The 14,108-nt window shown below is 43.2% G+C and overlaps 1 protein-coding gene across 1 annotated transcript in view; it reads left to right on the forward strand.

Moving 5' to 3' along the window:
* The window catches only part of Mgam (maltase-glucoamylase), a 253,858-nt gene that overhangs the window by 11,922 nt on the left and 227,828 nt on the right, over positions 1 to 14,108 (forward strand). The window contains exons 3-7 of the mRNA XM_052721491.1: positions 9,353 to 9,470; positions 10,983 to 11,092; positions 11,601 to 11,752; positions 12,373 to 12,544; positions 13,436 to 13,535. Of these exons, the coding sequence (XP_052577451.1) occupies positions 9,353 to 9,470; positions 10,983 to 11,092; positions 11,601 to 11,752; positions 12,373 to 12,544; positions 13,436 to 13,535 (652 nt within the window). The remainder of the gene's footprint in view (positions 1 to 9,352; positions 9,471 to 10,982; positions 11,093 to 11,600; positions 11,753 to 12,372; positions 12,545 to 13,435; positions 13,536 to 14,108) is intronic.

A 14,108-nucleotide genomic window follows, 5' to 3' on the forward strand; every position in this document is an offset into this window, starting at 1 on the left:
TCTCCAACTTATTTATGTGGGCATTTAGTGCTATGAATTTCCCTCTTAGTACTGCTTTCATAGTGTCCCATAAATTTGGATATGTGGTGTCTTCATTTTCATTGATCTCTAGGAAGTCTTTAATTTCTTTCTTTATTTCTTCCTTAACCCATTGGTGATTCAGTTGGGTATTATTCAGTTTCCATGAGATTGCAGGTTTTCTGTAGTTTTTGTTGTTGTTGAAATCCAACTTTAGACCATGGTGGTCTGATAGAACACAGGAGGTTATTCCAATTGTTTTGTATCTGTTTAGATTTGTTTTGTGGCCAAGTATGTGGTCAATTTTAGAGAAGGTTCCATGGGGTGCTGAGAAGAAGGTATATTCTTTTTTGTTAGGATGGAATGTTCTGTAGATATCGATTAAGTCCATTTGAGTCATGACATCAGTTAAGTCCTTTATTTCTCTGTTAAGTTTCAATTTGGGAGATCTGTCCAGTGGTGAAAGTGGGGTGTTGAGGTCTCCCACTATTAATGTGTGGGGTTTTATATGTGATTTAAGCTTTAGTAATGTTTCTTTTACATATGTGGGTGCCCTTGTGTTTGGGGCATAAATATTCAGAATTGAGACTTCATCTTGGTGGATCTTTCCTGTGATGAGTATGTAATGCCCTTCTTGATCTCTTTTGATTGATTTTAGTTTGAAGTCTATTTTGCTGGATATCAGGATGGCTACACCCGCTTGTTTCTTAAGACCGTTTGATTGGAAAGTCTTTTCCCAGCCTTTTATTTTTAGGTAGTGTCTATCTTCGAATTTGAGATGTGTTTCTTGTATGCAGCAGAAAGATGGGTCCTGCTTTCGTATCCATTCTGTAAGCCTATGTCTTTTTATAGGTGAATTAAGTCCATTGATATTGAGGGAAATTAATGACCAGTGATTGTTCATTCCTGTTATTTTTTGGTGGTGATGTGTGGGTACTTCTATACGTTGGGGTTTACTGCTGTGGCTTTATCTGTTGCCTGTGTTTTCGAGGGTGTATCTGACTTCCTTAGGTTGGAATTTTCCTTCTAGTGCTTTCTGTAGGGCTGGGTTTGTGGATAAGTATTGTTTAAATCTGGCTTTGTCATGGAATGTCTTGTTCACTCCATCTATGGTGATTGAAAGTTTTGCTGGGTATATTAGTCTAGGCTGACATCCATGGTCTCTTAGTGTCTGCATTACATCTGTCCAGGTTCTTCTGGCTTTCAAAGTCTCCATTGAGAAATCGGGTGTTATTCTGATGGGTTTGCCTTTATATGTCACTTGGCCTTTTTCCTTTGCTGCTCTTAATATTCTTTCTTTATTCTGTACGTTTAGTTGTTTAACTATTATGTGGCGAGGGGACTTTTTTTGGGGGTCTAGTCTGTTTGGTGTTCTATAAGCTTCTTGTATCTTCATAGGCATTTCCTTCTTTAAGTTGGGAAAGTTTTCTTCTATGATCTTGTTGAATATATTTTCTGTGCCCTTGAGTTGGTATTCTTCTCCTTCTTCGACCCCTATTATTCTTAGGTTTGGTCTTTTCATGGTGTCCCAAATTTCTTGGACATTTTGGTTCATGACTTTGTTGGCTTTAGTGTTTTCTTTGACTGAAGAATGTATTTCTTCTACTGTATCTTCAACGGTAGAGATCCTCTCTTCCATCTCTTGCATTCTGTTGATTATACTTGCATCTGAAGTTCCCAATCGTTTTCTCAGATTTTCTATTTCCAGCGTTCCCTCTGTTTGTGTCTTCTTCATTTTTTCTATTTCCCTTTTCAGGTCTTGGACTGTTTCCTTCATTTGTTTCATTGATTTTTCTTGATTTTCTCTCAGTATTTTATTGTTTTCTTCCAGGACTTTATTGATTTCTTCTAATTTGTTTGCCCTTTCCTCTAGTTGTTTACAGCGTTCTTCACATTTTTTTGTCTTTTCCTCTACACAAGCCTCTAGCTTCTTCATGATGTCATTCATAAGGCTGTTTTCTTCTGCTTCTTCCAATTTCTGATGTTCAGGTCTAGGTGTTGGAGGAGGGCTAGGGCCTGGTGATGCTGTATTGCTATTCATTTTGTTGTATATGTTTCTGCCTTGACGTCTGCCCATCTCCTTGTGCTTCGTTACTGGCCTTATTCGCACACTTGGTTCAGCCAGACCAGTGTTCCAAAAGGGAAGTCCGGAGCAAGATGGGAGCTGGGGGCCGGCCTCTAAGTCTCAGGAAGAGGCTTGGGGCTCAGGGGGATGGGAAGGGGGGCAGGGCGTGGAGACTGCAGGGCCTGCCAGGGGTCTTGGAGAAGGGGATCCTTCCCGGTGGGGCTAGCAGGGAACCTGCCCGGTGGCCAGAACCTGGGGCCAAGTTGGGTAGGTCTTCCCTGGAGTGGCTGGTGCCCAGGGATGGGGTCTGGGGCAAGGAAGGGTACTCACCAGTTTTCCAAAAGGGAAGTCCGGAGCAAGATGGGAGCTGGGGGCTGGCCTCTAAGTCTCAGGAAGAGGCTTGGGGCTCAGGGGGATGGGAGTGGGGGCAGGGCGTGGAGACTGCAGGGTCTGCCAGGGGTCTTGGAGAAGGGGATCCTTCCCGGTGGGGCTAGCAGGGAACCTGCCCGGTGGCCAGAACCTGGGGCCAAGTTGGGCAGGTCTTCCCTGGAGTGGCTGATGCCCAGGGATGGGGTCTGGGGCAAGGAAGGGCACTCACCAGTTTTCCAAAAGGGAAGTCCGGAGCAAGATGGGAGCTGGGGGCCAGCCTCTATGTCTCAGGAAGAGGCTTGGGGCTCAGGGGGATGGGAGTGGGGGCAGGGTGTGGAGACTGCAGGGTCTGCCAGGGGTCTTGGAGAAGGGGATCCTTCCCGGTGGGGCTAGCAGGGAACCTGCCCGGTGGCCAGAACCTGGGGCCAAGTTGGGCAGGTCTTCCCTGGAGTGGCTGGTGCCCAGGGATGGGGTCTGGGGCAAGGAAGGGTACTCACCAGTTTTCCAAAAGGGAAGTCCGGAGCAAGATGGGAGCTGGGGGCTGGCCTCTAAGTCTCAGGAAGAGGCTTGGGGCTCAGGCGGATGGGAATGGGGGCAGGGCGTGGAGACTGCAGGGTCTGCCAGGGGTCTTGGAGAAGGGGATCCTTCCCGGTGGGGCTAGCAGGGAACCTGCCCGGTGGCCAGAACCTGGGGCCAAGTTGGGCAGGTCTTCCCTGGAGTGGCTGGTGCCCAGGGATGGGGTCTGGGGCAAGGAAGGGTACTCACCAGTTTTCCAAAAGGGAAGTCCGGAGCAAGATGGGAGCTGGGGGCCGGCCTCTAAGTCTCAGGAAGAGGCTTGGGGCTCAGGGGGATGGGAGTGGGGGCAGGGCGTGGAGACTGCAGGGTCTGCCAGGGGTCTTGGAGAAGGGGATCCTTCCCGGTGGGGCTAGCAGGGAACCTGCCCGGTGGCCAGAACCTGGGGCCAAGTTGGGCAGGTCTTCCCTGGAGTGGCTGGTGCCCAGGGATGGGGTCCGGGGCAAGGAAGGGCACTCACCAGTTTTCCAAAAGGGAAGTCCGGAGCAAGATGGGAGCTGGGGGCCAGCCTCTAAGTCTCAGCTATTTATTTATTTTTACTGCAGGTTTATTTATTTATTTTATGTGTGTATATGTTTGTGTGTTGATGTGCTTCTGTGTACATGTGGAGGTCAGAGGACAGCTTGTGAGAGTTTGTTCTCTCCTCCCAACATGTGGGTCCCAGGACTGAACTCAGGTTTTCAGGCTTGGCTGCAAGCTCTTTTAGCTGTTGAGCCATCTTGCTGGCTCAAGATTGATTTTGTTCGTTTATTTTTAATTTTTGCAAAGTTGCTGTACATGCAAATGACCAGGGACTGTTTTGGTGAGTACAGATTGATTAGGGTTCCTTTATTATTGAGTAATTTAACTTCTAAAATTCCTGCTTCTGCTAGAAAACGGGACACTTCTCTTTAGAGAGATTCACTCGCTCCATGGTTTTCCTCACAACATCAGGTTGTCCAAGTCCTACAAACAATAGGAGTGTCTTCAGTGTGAAGCCCAAGACAGCAGAGCACGGACTGGAGTGTATCTTGGGCTCAATGATGTAGCTATTCAGTAAAGTGCTGGGTGACTGTGAGCCCTCTGCTTAGCACCCAGTCCACAGTCTCTGGGTTTGACAGACTATTACTGTCTTAATAAATTTTGTGTTGCTGTAGCAGAATACTGAAGACTGGGTAAGTTATAAAGAACAGAAGTTTATTTCTCATAGTTCTGGATGCTGGGAAGTTCATTGTCACACTGATGTAGGTCCTCTTGCTACATGCTCACGGGGAGAGAACAGAAAAGGCATTGGATCCTGTTCACAAGGTAGAGATGTCAATTTTTGATCACTGATGTTAAGGCCCCCCCCCCCCCCTTAACATCATCACAATGGCAGCTCCTGAACTCTGGGGTGGACACTTTCAACTAACATGGCACTGAAACCTGCTTCCTTAGACCATGGCCTCTCTGTTTAGGTAATCTTGTGTGTGGTGCATGTGTATGGATGCCAGAGGAGGATGCCAGGCCCTGCTTTACCAACCTCACTTTATTCCCTTGAGACAGGTTCTCTCATTGAACCTGAAACTAGGTTGGTAACCAACATACCCCAGAATCCTATTGTCTGTCCCCACAGCACTGGAGTCATAGATACATGTTGGTATGCCTGGATTATTTTGTGGCTTGAGGGATTCAGACTCCTTATGTTTATGCAGTAAGACTTTTTGTGCAGTGGCTCACCTCCCAGCCCTCCCATGTATTTGTGAGAAACAAACTACCCCAAATTTAGTGGCACAAAAATACAATTATATTGCCACTCATGATTTTATGGGGTAGAAACACATGCAGGATTTGACTTGATCTCTTCTATCCTGAGTGCTGCTGGCTGCAGTATCTTACTAGCTTCTCCTGGTGGCTGATCAGTTCTGGTGAAGAGATTCAAGATGAGTTCACTCATGCATCTGGCACCTTGACCAAAACACCTGTGAGGATATTCCTACTTGGGCACTTTCCCCGCTTCATGAGGTCTCAGAGACTCTCTTAGAGGTCTCTTCATTGGGCCGGGCAATTGGATTTCTTCCATGACAACTCAGGGCTGCAAGAGATGTGGGACAAGCGTGCTTATCTTCTCAAGCTGGGCTCAGGAGCGGCATTGTGCAGTCTGTTGACCAAATCTATCATAGGCCATTCAGACTCAACGGGAAGAGCCACCTCCACCTCTTTGTGTCAATCCTGATAATATTAGGCTCTAGGTTTACTTTTTCTTTCCCATTTTAGTATGGAATACTTGTTTATTTCTCCTCTTCTATCACTCTTAAATGTCAAGACAAGTAAGAGCTGAGCAGAGTAGAGACTCATTTGATTTTAAAACAGGGGCTTCAGGATTTGATTTCTCTGCACCTGTGAGTTCAGTCATCTGTGTGTTGGTGCTAAAGCCTAAATCCAGTTACCCCGGACCCCATGGACAAAAAGCCTGCAGATAATGAATGCCTTGTATAAATGATGTGCCATTCATAGAGCACTGCCACATGTCTTCCTTTATACTACTAGACTTACACTCCTAGTCATGGTTAGATTATTTGAGCTGCCTATTCTAATGTAAGTGCTAGGTAAAGAATTGTCATGTTCTGTGTTAGGGGATAATGACAAGAAAAATAAACTGTGTTCAATACAGATGTCCTTGTTTAAAATATTTTGATCCAAGTTTGTTAAATTCTTGGACGTGAAAGCTTGTGGATACAGGGGGCTGAATATATGTGTAGTACGTTAAAAAGTAAAATGGCTTTACATTTTTTGTCTACATTTTATTAGTTACTCAGGAGTGTGCCTTAAAAACAATTCATTGTGTGCTGCCTCTCAATTTCATTCTTTGATTTAAAGTGTTTTGTTTTCTCCACATATTTTGATTCTTCTTTCTTGGGTATGTGCCATATCTGGCCTGTGATATCTTCCTTGTGGACTGCAGGCTTCGTATCAGCTGGGAGGCTGTAACCCCAGGACTGAGTTTGGGGAGCCTTATCGAACATGAATGCTGCTATTTACACATTGTTCTTCTCCTTTGCTCGTCTTCAGTGATTTTTGTGAGCTTACATTTCAGAAGCATCTGCTATAGGGAGGTTTTCCATTGACTTGTTTCTTTAACTATAATTTCCTTTCTCTCTCTTTTTAGCACATTAACTGTCTGAAGCACAGGGCTTCATAGTGGCGTTTGCCTACTCACTCCCTCTGCTATATTCTCATCCCTCTTCCTCTTGTGTCCTCCCCCTTCACATCTTAGAGAGTTCCCCTTTCATTTTTATGTCCTTTCCCCCATTAATTCCACACAGAAGAGAAAATGTTCAACACTCACGTTGGTGAATCCTGTGTCTTTGTTTTATTTGTTTATTTTTTGAGGCAGTGTCTCATGTATCCAGCATGGCGTGACCTTGACTTCACGGTAGCTGAGGATGACCTTGAATTTCTGATTTTTCTAGTTCGGTACCCTAGTGTTGGGATTATAAGCCTAAGTAACAGTGCCTGGACCGTGGTGCCAGGGACTGAGGCTAGGGCTCTGTTGCACGCTGGGCAGGCACTCCACCAATTGAGCCGCAGCACCATGAAGTCTTTAGCTTTTCAAGCCACACGCTAGCTGACATGACCACTTTCCCTAAGGATTTCTTCTTTCTGCAGGAGCACCACTCTCTCTCTTCCTTCGCTCCTTACGGGGGACTGAAGGTTTCCTCCCCACCCTGGTTTTCCCTCCCTGGTGTGTTAGTAGTTACTGTCTGGGCAATGTCTGCTCAACTTTAATCCTCACATTGAACTTGGTGTTTTGTTTCTGAAGCCTACGTTCTTTCTGTGTGCTTTTATCCTCCCAAGTCACTGTTCTGGTGCCATAGCGTCCCTCTGCAGTTGTTTCCTAGGTGTCCCCTACCTTCAAAGACCATTCCCTGTGAATCCTGCTTGGTCTCTCCTTCCGCTGCTCACTATTGCTCAGCTCCACTGCAGTAGCTGGTGTTTCGAGGTCGACCAACAGAGGCCATTTATGTTCTTGTTCCTTTGTCTCTCTGATCTTTGTTCTTTCCAGTTTAGTGAAAAAATTATTAAGCTCTGGTTATATATAAAGCCACCCCGCTTAACATCCTTCCAAGCACCTTTGCCTTTTCCATCTGTAATCTGTTTCATCTGAGTATGCTTTGAAAGGAAGGAATAAAGCCACAACTTCTGATTAAAGTTTATATCACAGTAAAATTGTCCCCGTAGGAATATGGGCCACATGTAGATGCCTTTTTTTCCCCCACTTTCCAAACAGATTGGGCATTTTACTTCAGAAATTTAAGATCTGGAATGTTCAGAAAAAATCTACAAGGTTTTGGGTACCAACATGATGCTACAAGTGGAAATCCTCATGCAATGAAACATTGTTTCATAGAAAAAATATTTACACATATTTCACAAGTGCTGGGGATCTAGTTGGGTGGTAGAGTGCTTGCCTAACATGCAGGAAGTTCTAGGTTTAATGCCAGCACTGCAAAAACAAGCAAGCAAGCAAGCAAGCAAGCAAGCAAACAAACAAATAAAAAACAGGCAGGGGGGATCCAAAAAGCATCGCACCTTCAGGTTATGTGTCTTACCTATAAAAGCAGGTGAAATCTGTGTTTAGAGGGTTCTATCTTCAAAAAATGTTATCATGTAAATATAAATAATCCAAAAGTCTGAAGAGGAATCTAAAATTGAAACCATTTCTTGTTCTTGTTCTAAGCTTTTTGGATAAGGGATACTTAACCTGTATTGGCTGTCGGTATAAAAATTAGTATTCAGTTAAATGTAATTATTCATATATCTCACTATTTTTTAACTTGACATCTGCTAGACATTGACATATTTTCATTAACACATATCTAGTGATACTCATAGGAAAAAGAAATGGACAAGTTTTGGCTTTGATTTCTCAATTGTTAAGAAGCCCTTGGCAGGGTTTCACATCTGTAACCCTCTACTCTGTGGATTCTGAGTTCCATATCTGTAAGGCATTGTGACAGGATGTATTAGTCATCCCCTGCTACGTAGCAAATTATCCAAAAGATAATGGTTTAATGGAACAAGCCAATTTTCTCAATTGAAAATCTGGCTGGCTTTGGTTTGGTTGGGTAACTCCATCTTTGAGATTCCCAGAAACCACACACAAGCGAAGGAGTCTTCTGAGATCACATTGATCCTTTTAGCTTACCGATGTGGGTTACTTTCATGACTCTTCTCTGTGGAGTTGCTCTACTGAGAACCCTGCCTTGAGTTCCTCACCACGCGGTCCCTTCCATGCTATAACAGCTTGCTTTTCCCATGGTAGGTGCTCCAATGGAGAAAGGGAAGGAGAATGAACAAGACCAAAGCTCCCTTGTGTCTGTGGTCTAAGCTGGGGTGTGTCATCCATGGTTGCCTATTAGCTGCAGGACACTAGCCCCAAGCCCACACATGCAAGGAGAGATTTCTTTGTACTGTTTAATGTTTATTCTGAATGCTTCTCCAAAATTAGATGCACTAGGAAAGAGAATGTATTCATTTTAGCTTCCATTTAACTCACATATCAATTTCGGTATAGGCAGGCATCTTCCTTAAGGCAAAACTATACTCCATTTGGTTTGTCAAGGAAAGATTACTTTCTGTCTCGGGAGGAGTTGAAATTTTATATATATATATATATATATATATATATATATATATATATTGCACACATGTATGTGTGTGTGTATATATATATACACACACACACACATACATGTGTGCAATATAAATACAGATGTGTAATGTATATGTTTAAAAGCATTCTTCCTCAAGCCTTTAAACAAATAGTATGGTCTAGTCCTTCTGAAAGTTCCAACAAGATAGACCTGGGACACCCTTAGACATGATCTGTCCTGACTTTACACCTTGCATTCTGCTGTTGCATTTGCTGTACTGAGTATATTTAGTTCTTATACAGAAATCCCAAACAAATGCTGACACCCCCGCACTGCAATGCAGTAAATTAACAACAAATGAAGTCAAATCAAGATTGGCTTGGTTTGAAAGTATTTGAGGAGAGTCTTTTTCTGTTTTTCATTCAAAGGTAATACACATGAAGCTCCATTTATAATTTTGGGATACTGGTGATATAACTATATCATGGTTTAGGATTTTAAGAGATATTTACCAGCTTCTGTGTGTGAAGCATACATTGCCTCCTACACCAGAAGAAGAGAGCTGGCAAGGAGAACTGCAGAAGTTCTCCCACTTGGTGTCAGGTCTTGTTGGTAAAAGTGAATTGCTGCTCTCACAATCTCAAATGGGCTAATATGGATTTCCTAAAATGTAGTGCACTAAATGGAGCTAATAGTCTAATTTCTGTTCCAGGACACGTGTGACCAGCGTGGCTGCTGCTGGGATCCTCAGGGAGCCGCTAATGTTTCTTGCTACTATTCCAGGAATCATGGCTACCAAATGGAGAGTGATCCTGTGTTTACAAATGCAGGTAGGCTGAGGGTAGAACCTTAGACCTGGGGGCTTGGCTCCATCCTAGGGGACACCTGTAGTAGCACATAGAGTACTGACTACTCTGTTGTCACACTTTATATGTGACAGAGGTGGGCACAGCTCTTGTCAGTGATTAGATCTTATTTTGGCATCAAGCAGTAATCACCCTCTGCCCCAGGAATTCAGAGACCGTGTCCTGTTTCTGGTTTTATTTTTCTCTTTGTATATAAAGATTTGTGTATTTTCTTTCTTTTTTGTATAAAAAGATTTATTCATTTTCTTTTTTTTTTTTTTTTTTGGTTTTTCGAGACAGGGTTTCTCTGTGTAGCTTTGCGCCTTTTACTGGAACTCACTTGGTAGCCCAGGCTGGCCTCGAACTCACAGAGATCCGCCTGGCTCTGCCTCCCGAGTGCTGGGACCAAAGGCGTGCGCCACCACCGCCCGGCCTTATTCATTTTCTTTATTCTTCTCTTATCCAATACATCTCATGCCTCCTTTCCTCTCAGTCCCCTCCCCCAGATTTACTGCTTTTCCATTTCCCTATAGAAAAGAGCAGGCCTTCCAGTGATATCAACTGAACTTGGCATAACAAGTTAAAATAAGACTAGCCATAAATCCTCATATAAAAGTTGGACAAGGCAACCAAGTAGAAGGAAAAGTATCCCAAGAGCAAGTAAAAGACTCAGAGACACCCCCACTCTCACTATTAGGAGTTCAACAAAAATCCCAAGCTATACAACCACAGTTTGTATGCAGAGGTCTGTCTTCACTTTTATGCACCTTCATGACTTTATATAATCATCATGACCATTTTGGTTCCCAAATTTATTATTTATAAAGTGTGAAATATAAAAATAATAATCTCCAAGATTCCTTGCAACCCTATTCTGGTGTAATTTTTATGAAATGGAAACAGTTACAAATTTATAAGCATACTTTAGAAGTTACCTAGTTAACATCAGTCTTTATGAGCTAATATTCTTACCCCTAAACAAAGAGCATAATAATGAGCACTCTGGGATGAGGATGACAGTGGGTACCACCATGAGAAGGCTCCTAGTGTAAAGAAGGGGTGGGACTCTTCAAGGTCTCATCCTTCTCTTCACTTGCTGTTTAACTGAGGACATGACTCCGGTGAACAAGATGCTCTGTAATGTACTGAGTACATAACTGAGAAAGAATACTAACTGAGACCATAAAGGTGTTTGATCCACATGGGATGACTGATGATCAGGGAACATAACAGTTAGCCATTTGGGGCTGTGTTTTCACTCAGATCTTAGAGAAGAAGGTTGTATAATTTTGGATATAGTGTTAACAGTACTTATCTTTAGGATCCAGTCCAAGATGAGATGTGCATATCCATGAGGGGATGTGTATCTATATCTTCTCTTCTTTGGAAGATAAAGGTTTTTGTTTGCCCCATTTGACCTAAAGTTTAATTTTATGTGGCCACTATTTGAAAATTAACAGAACCAACTATGAAAGCCTTTTCTCTTCTACATGTTAGGATTCACAGCCCAGTTGAAAAACTTGCCTTCTGCACCCCTGTTTGGAAATGACATTGAAAACATCCTGCTCACAGTCGAGTACCAGACATCGAACCGCCTCCACTTCAAGGTTGTAGTTTGTTTTCTCAAAATCTTATACCGCATGAGTATTCTCATATCTCATAACTGCAATCCCTGCAGAGGAGAACACTTTGCCAAGGGAAGGAGCTTTCTCTGTTGTAGTTGTTTGTCAAGGTCTTTGATGGCCTTCTTGCTGTGTGGTAACTTCCTCAATTCATATAGAGTTTACCAATGAACTTGCAGTTTCCACTCATTTGTCCTAGAGACCATGGAAATTGTAGAAGGGATCAATGTGCTACCACTGCTCTGAATTTTCTAGAGACAGCCTTCATAATCACAGTGTATCTCTACCTGAAGACTAATATATACCCAGCAGACAAACATATGAAGCTGGCAGTGTAACCAGCACATGACTTTAGACATAATGCCAGTTTGACCAGTGTCCAGTTGCCAGGACCATCTGCACAGGAAGGACTGGTGCTGGAGAGGTCACCGGTAGTTTTGAATGACAGGTCAGTTTTCATTTGGACTTTGTTTCTATTCATCTCTCCGTGCAGTTGACTGACCAAACCAAGGGAAGGTATGAAGTGCCTCATGAGCATGTGCAACCCTTCAGTGGAAATGCTGCTCCTTCCTTGAACTACCAAGTTGAGGTCTCTAAACAGCCATTTGGCATCCAAGTCACCAGAAAAAGCAATAACCGTGTGCTGTAAGTTTTGGAAATTTATCAAGGGGGGTGGGAGTAGGAAGATAATGACAAGGGAAGTGTGTAAGCTGCTGACCTTACTGCTGTGTTCCAAATGTGTGTGTGTGTGTGTGTGTGTGTGTGTGTGTGTGTGTGTGTGTGTGTGCATGTGTGTGTGTGTGTGTGTGTGTGTGTGTATGTGTGTGTGTGTGTGTGTGTGTGTGAGAGAGAGAGAGAGAGAGAGAGAGAGAGAGAGAGAGAGAGAGAGAGAGAGAGAGGGAGAGAGAGGGAAAGAGAGAATTCTTTCTTCCTTTTACTTTCTTCTATCTGAACATTTTTCTTTTCCCTTTCTCCTATCTGTCTAATCACGTGAGCACCAATCACCACTTACTAAATGTCTATGACCATTTTAAGTACAGTGCTCTGGTCATGTGGTAAGGTGTCTAAGGAATAGACCTAAGGGTTGTACCACAATGGTACCTGGCCTGGAGATATTTTTGCCTCTTGGTATCTATGGGAAAATGTCAGAGGAAAACTTAGAGAGGGACTACGGAGTCAGTGAGCTGTGAAGAGCCCTTGGACAAGAGGCTGTGTCCTTCTCACCCTACTTATCACTCATGTCTGTGATTCTGTCCTGTGTCTAGGTTTGACTCAAGTATTGGACCCCTTCTCTTCTCCGACCAGTTCCTGCAGCTCTCTACCCGACTGCCAAGTGCTAACGTATATGGTCTGGGTGAACACGTGCACCAGCAGTACCGGCATGACATGAATTGGAAGACCTGGTCCTTGTTTTCCAGGGACACAACTCCCAATGATGTAAGCTTTCAGGTTCCTTTCCTGTGAATATCACAACCTTAATCTCGAGTGTCACATGGCATTGCAGTTTAGAGGGAGAATCCGGAGTGACACTGCTTGGTTTTGCTTTTGAGATCTTCTCCTTATCAGTGATGTGATTCTGAGCAGGTTCTTACTGCTCTGGGTCTTCAATTCCTTATCTGTAAAATGAGGGTAATGTTAGATGCTTAGCTAGATCAGTCCGTGAGCGTGAAACTTAAAGTGGGGTTTATATACTCATCTTACAGGTTATAGTGAGGATGAAATGGCTGAGACATGTAAAGTATCAAGAAGAAAACATGGCACATAGAATATGCTCAGTAGATTTCCCATTGAAATCAAGAGCCTGTGGTAAACTGTTTTTCAGGCAGGAGAGAGCGCGTCTTATCCCTTCTCTGTCTCACTTAAACACATGCTACCCAAACATCTCTTAGACAAATGCAAAAATGTGTTGAGAGAGCAGCTTATGGGGAGTAACTGGTGATGATGACCTAATCTGGAGCTTCTACCATGGGGCAGTGTGAACTTTCAACCACTTAGAGCTCCATATGGATGCTGATTTATATTAAAATTCGAATAAAACACTTGCAGATGAGGTTAAGTTAGGATCAGATAGTCCTCTTTGAGAATAGAGATTCTATGAACAATAGTTTCAGAATTCATATCCTTCCATATTTTAACAAAAGTCAAGATCTCCATATACATACTAGATTAATAGTCAGAGTCGGTGCATTATTTGAGAAAGCACCAACTTACTTGTTAACATCCTCTAAACAGAGACCTGAACTCATAAAATTCATTGACATCTTCATTGATCATGATGTGATGTTTAGACTAATTGTGAATGTTTGTTTTTTAATTGTCTTCCTACAGGAAGGAAATAACTTGTATGGCGTACAGACATTCTTCCTGTGCCTTGAAGATAACAGTGGATTATCCTTTGGGGTGTTTCTGATGAACAGCAATGCCATGGGTAAAGGACAAAGGAATATTCCTAAACAAACAAGCATATAATGTATCAGAGCTCCTTTTATAGCACTATGGTTGAATGAATGAATCCCTTTCACAATGTTTAAAGCATGCCTGGCTGTGCTCTCTAGCTGTGACATCCCTACCTGGTTACCCATGGGATCTGTGTGCAAAAGATTCTCTCCTGAGTTCTCAACTCTCAAATCTGGTGGCCTCTTCTGGAATATTTGTTATTACAGAGTTAGGATAACTCTTCCTGTAATCTACTGTGAGACAGGATCTACCCACAGAGCATAACTCCTTCTTAGTCCTACGTTAAGAGATCTTGACTGGCAGCTCCAGTACAGTCACCACAGGGGAAGAAGGGATGGATAAATATCTCCCAGGGTTGATGGTGGGCATGAGATATTGAGCCTAACTCTCCTAATTGATTATCATTGGATTAGATCAGTGTTATTCAAAGATGTAGCCCACACAGTCTTTCATGTCCATACAAGATGAATATTGATATTGAGAATAAGCATTGATTTAACAGCCAAAGGTCTGCATAAGCCTTTTTCTCATAATTTATGCTCTT

The sequence above is a fragment of the Peromyscus californicus genome, unplaced genomic scaffold, assembly GCF_007827085.1.
Source record: "Peromyscus californicus insignis strain IS unplaced genomic scaffold, ASM782708v3 Scaffold_6__1_contigs__length_162567912, whole genome shotgun sequence".
In the NCBI taxonomy this organism is placed as follows: domain Eukaryota; kingdom Metazoa; phylum Chordata; class Mammalia; order Rodentia; family Cricetidae; genus Peromyscus; species Peromyscus californicus.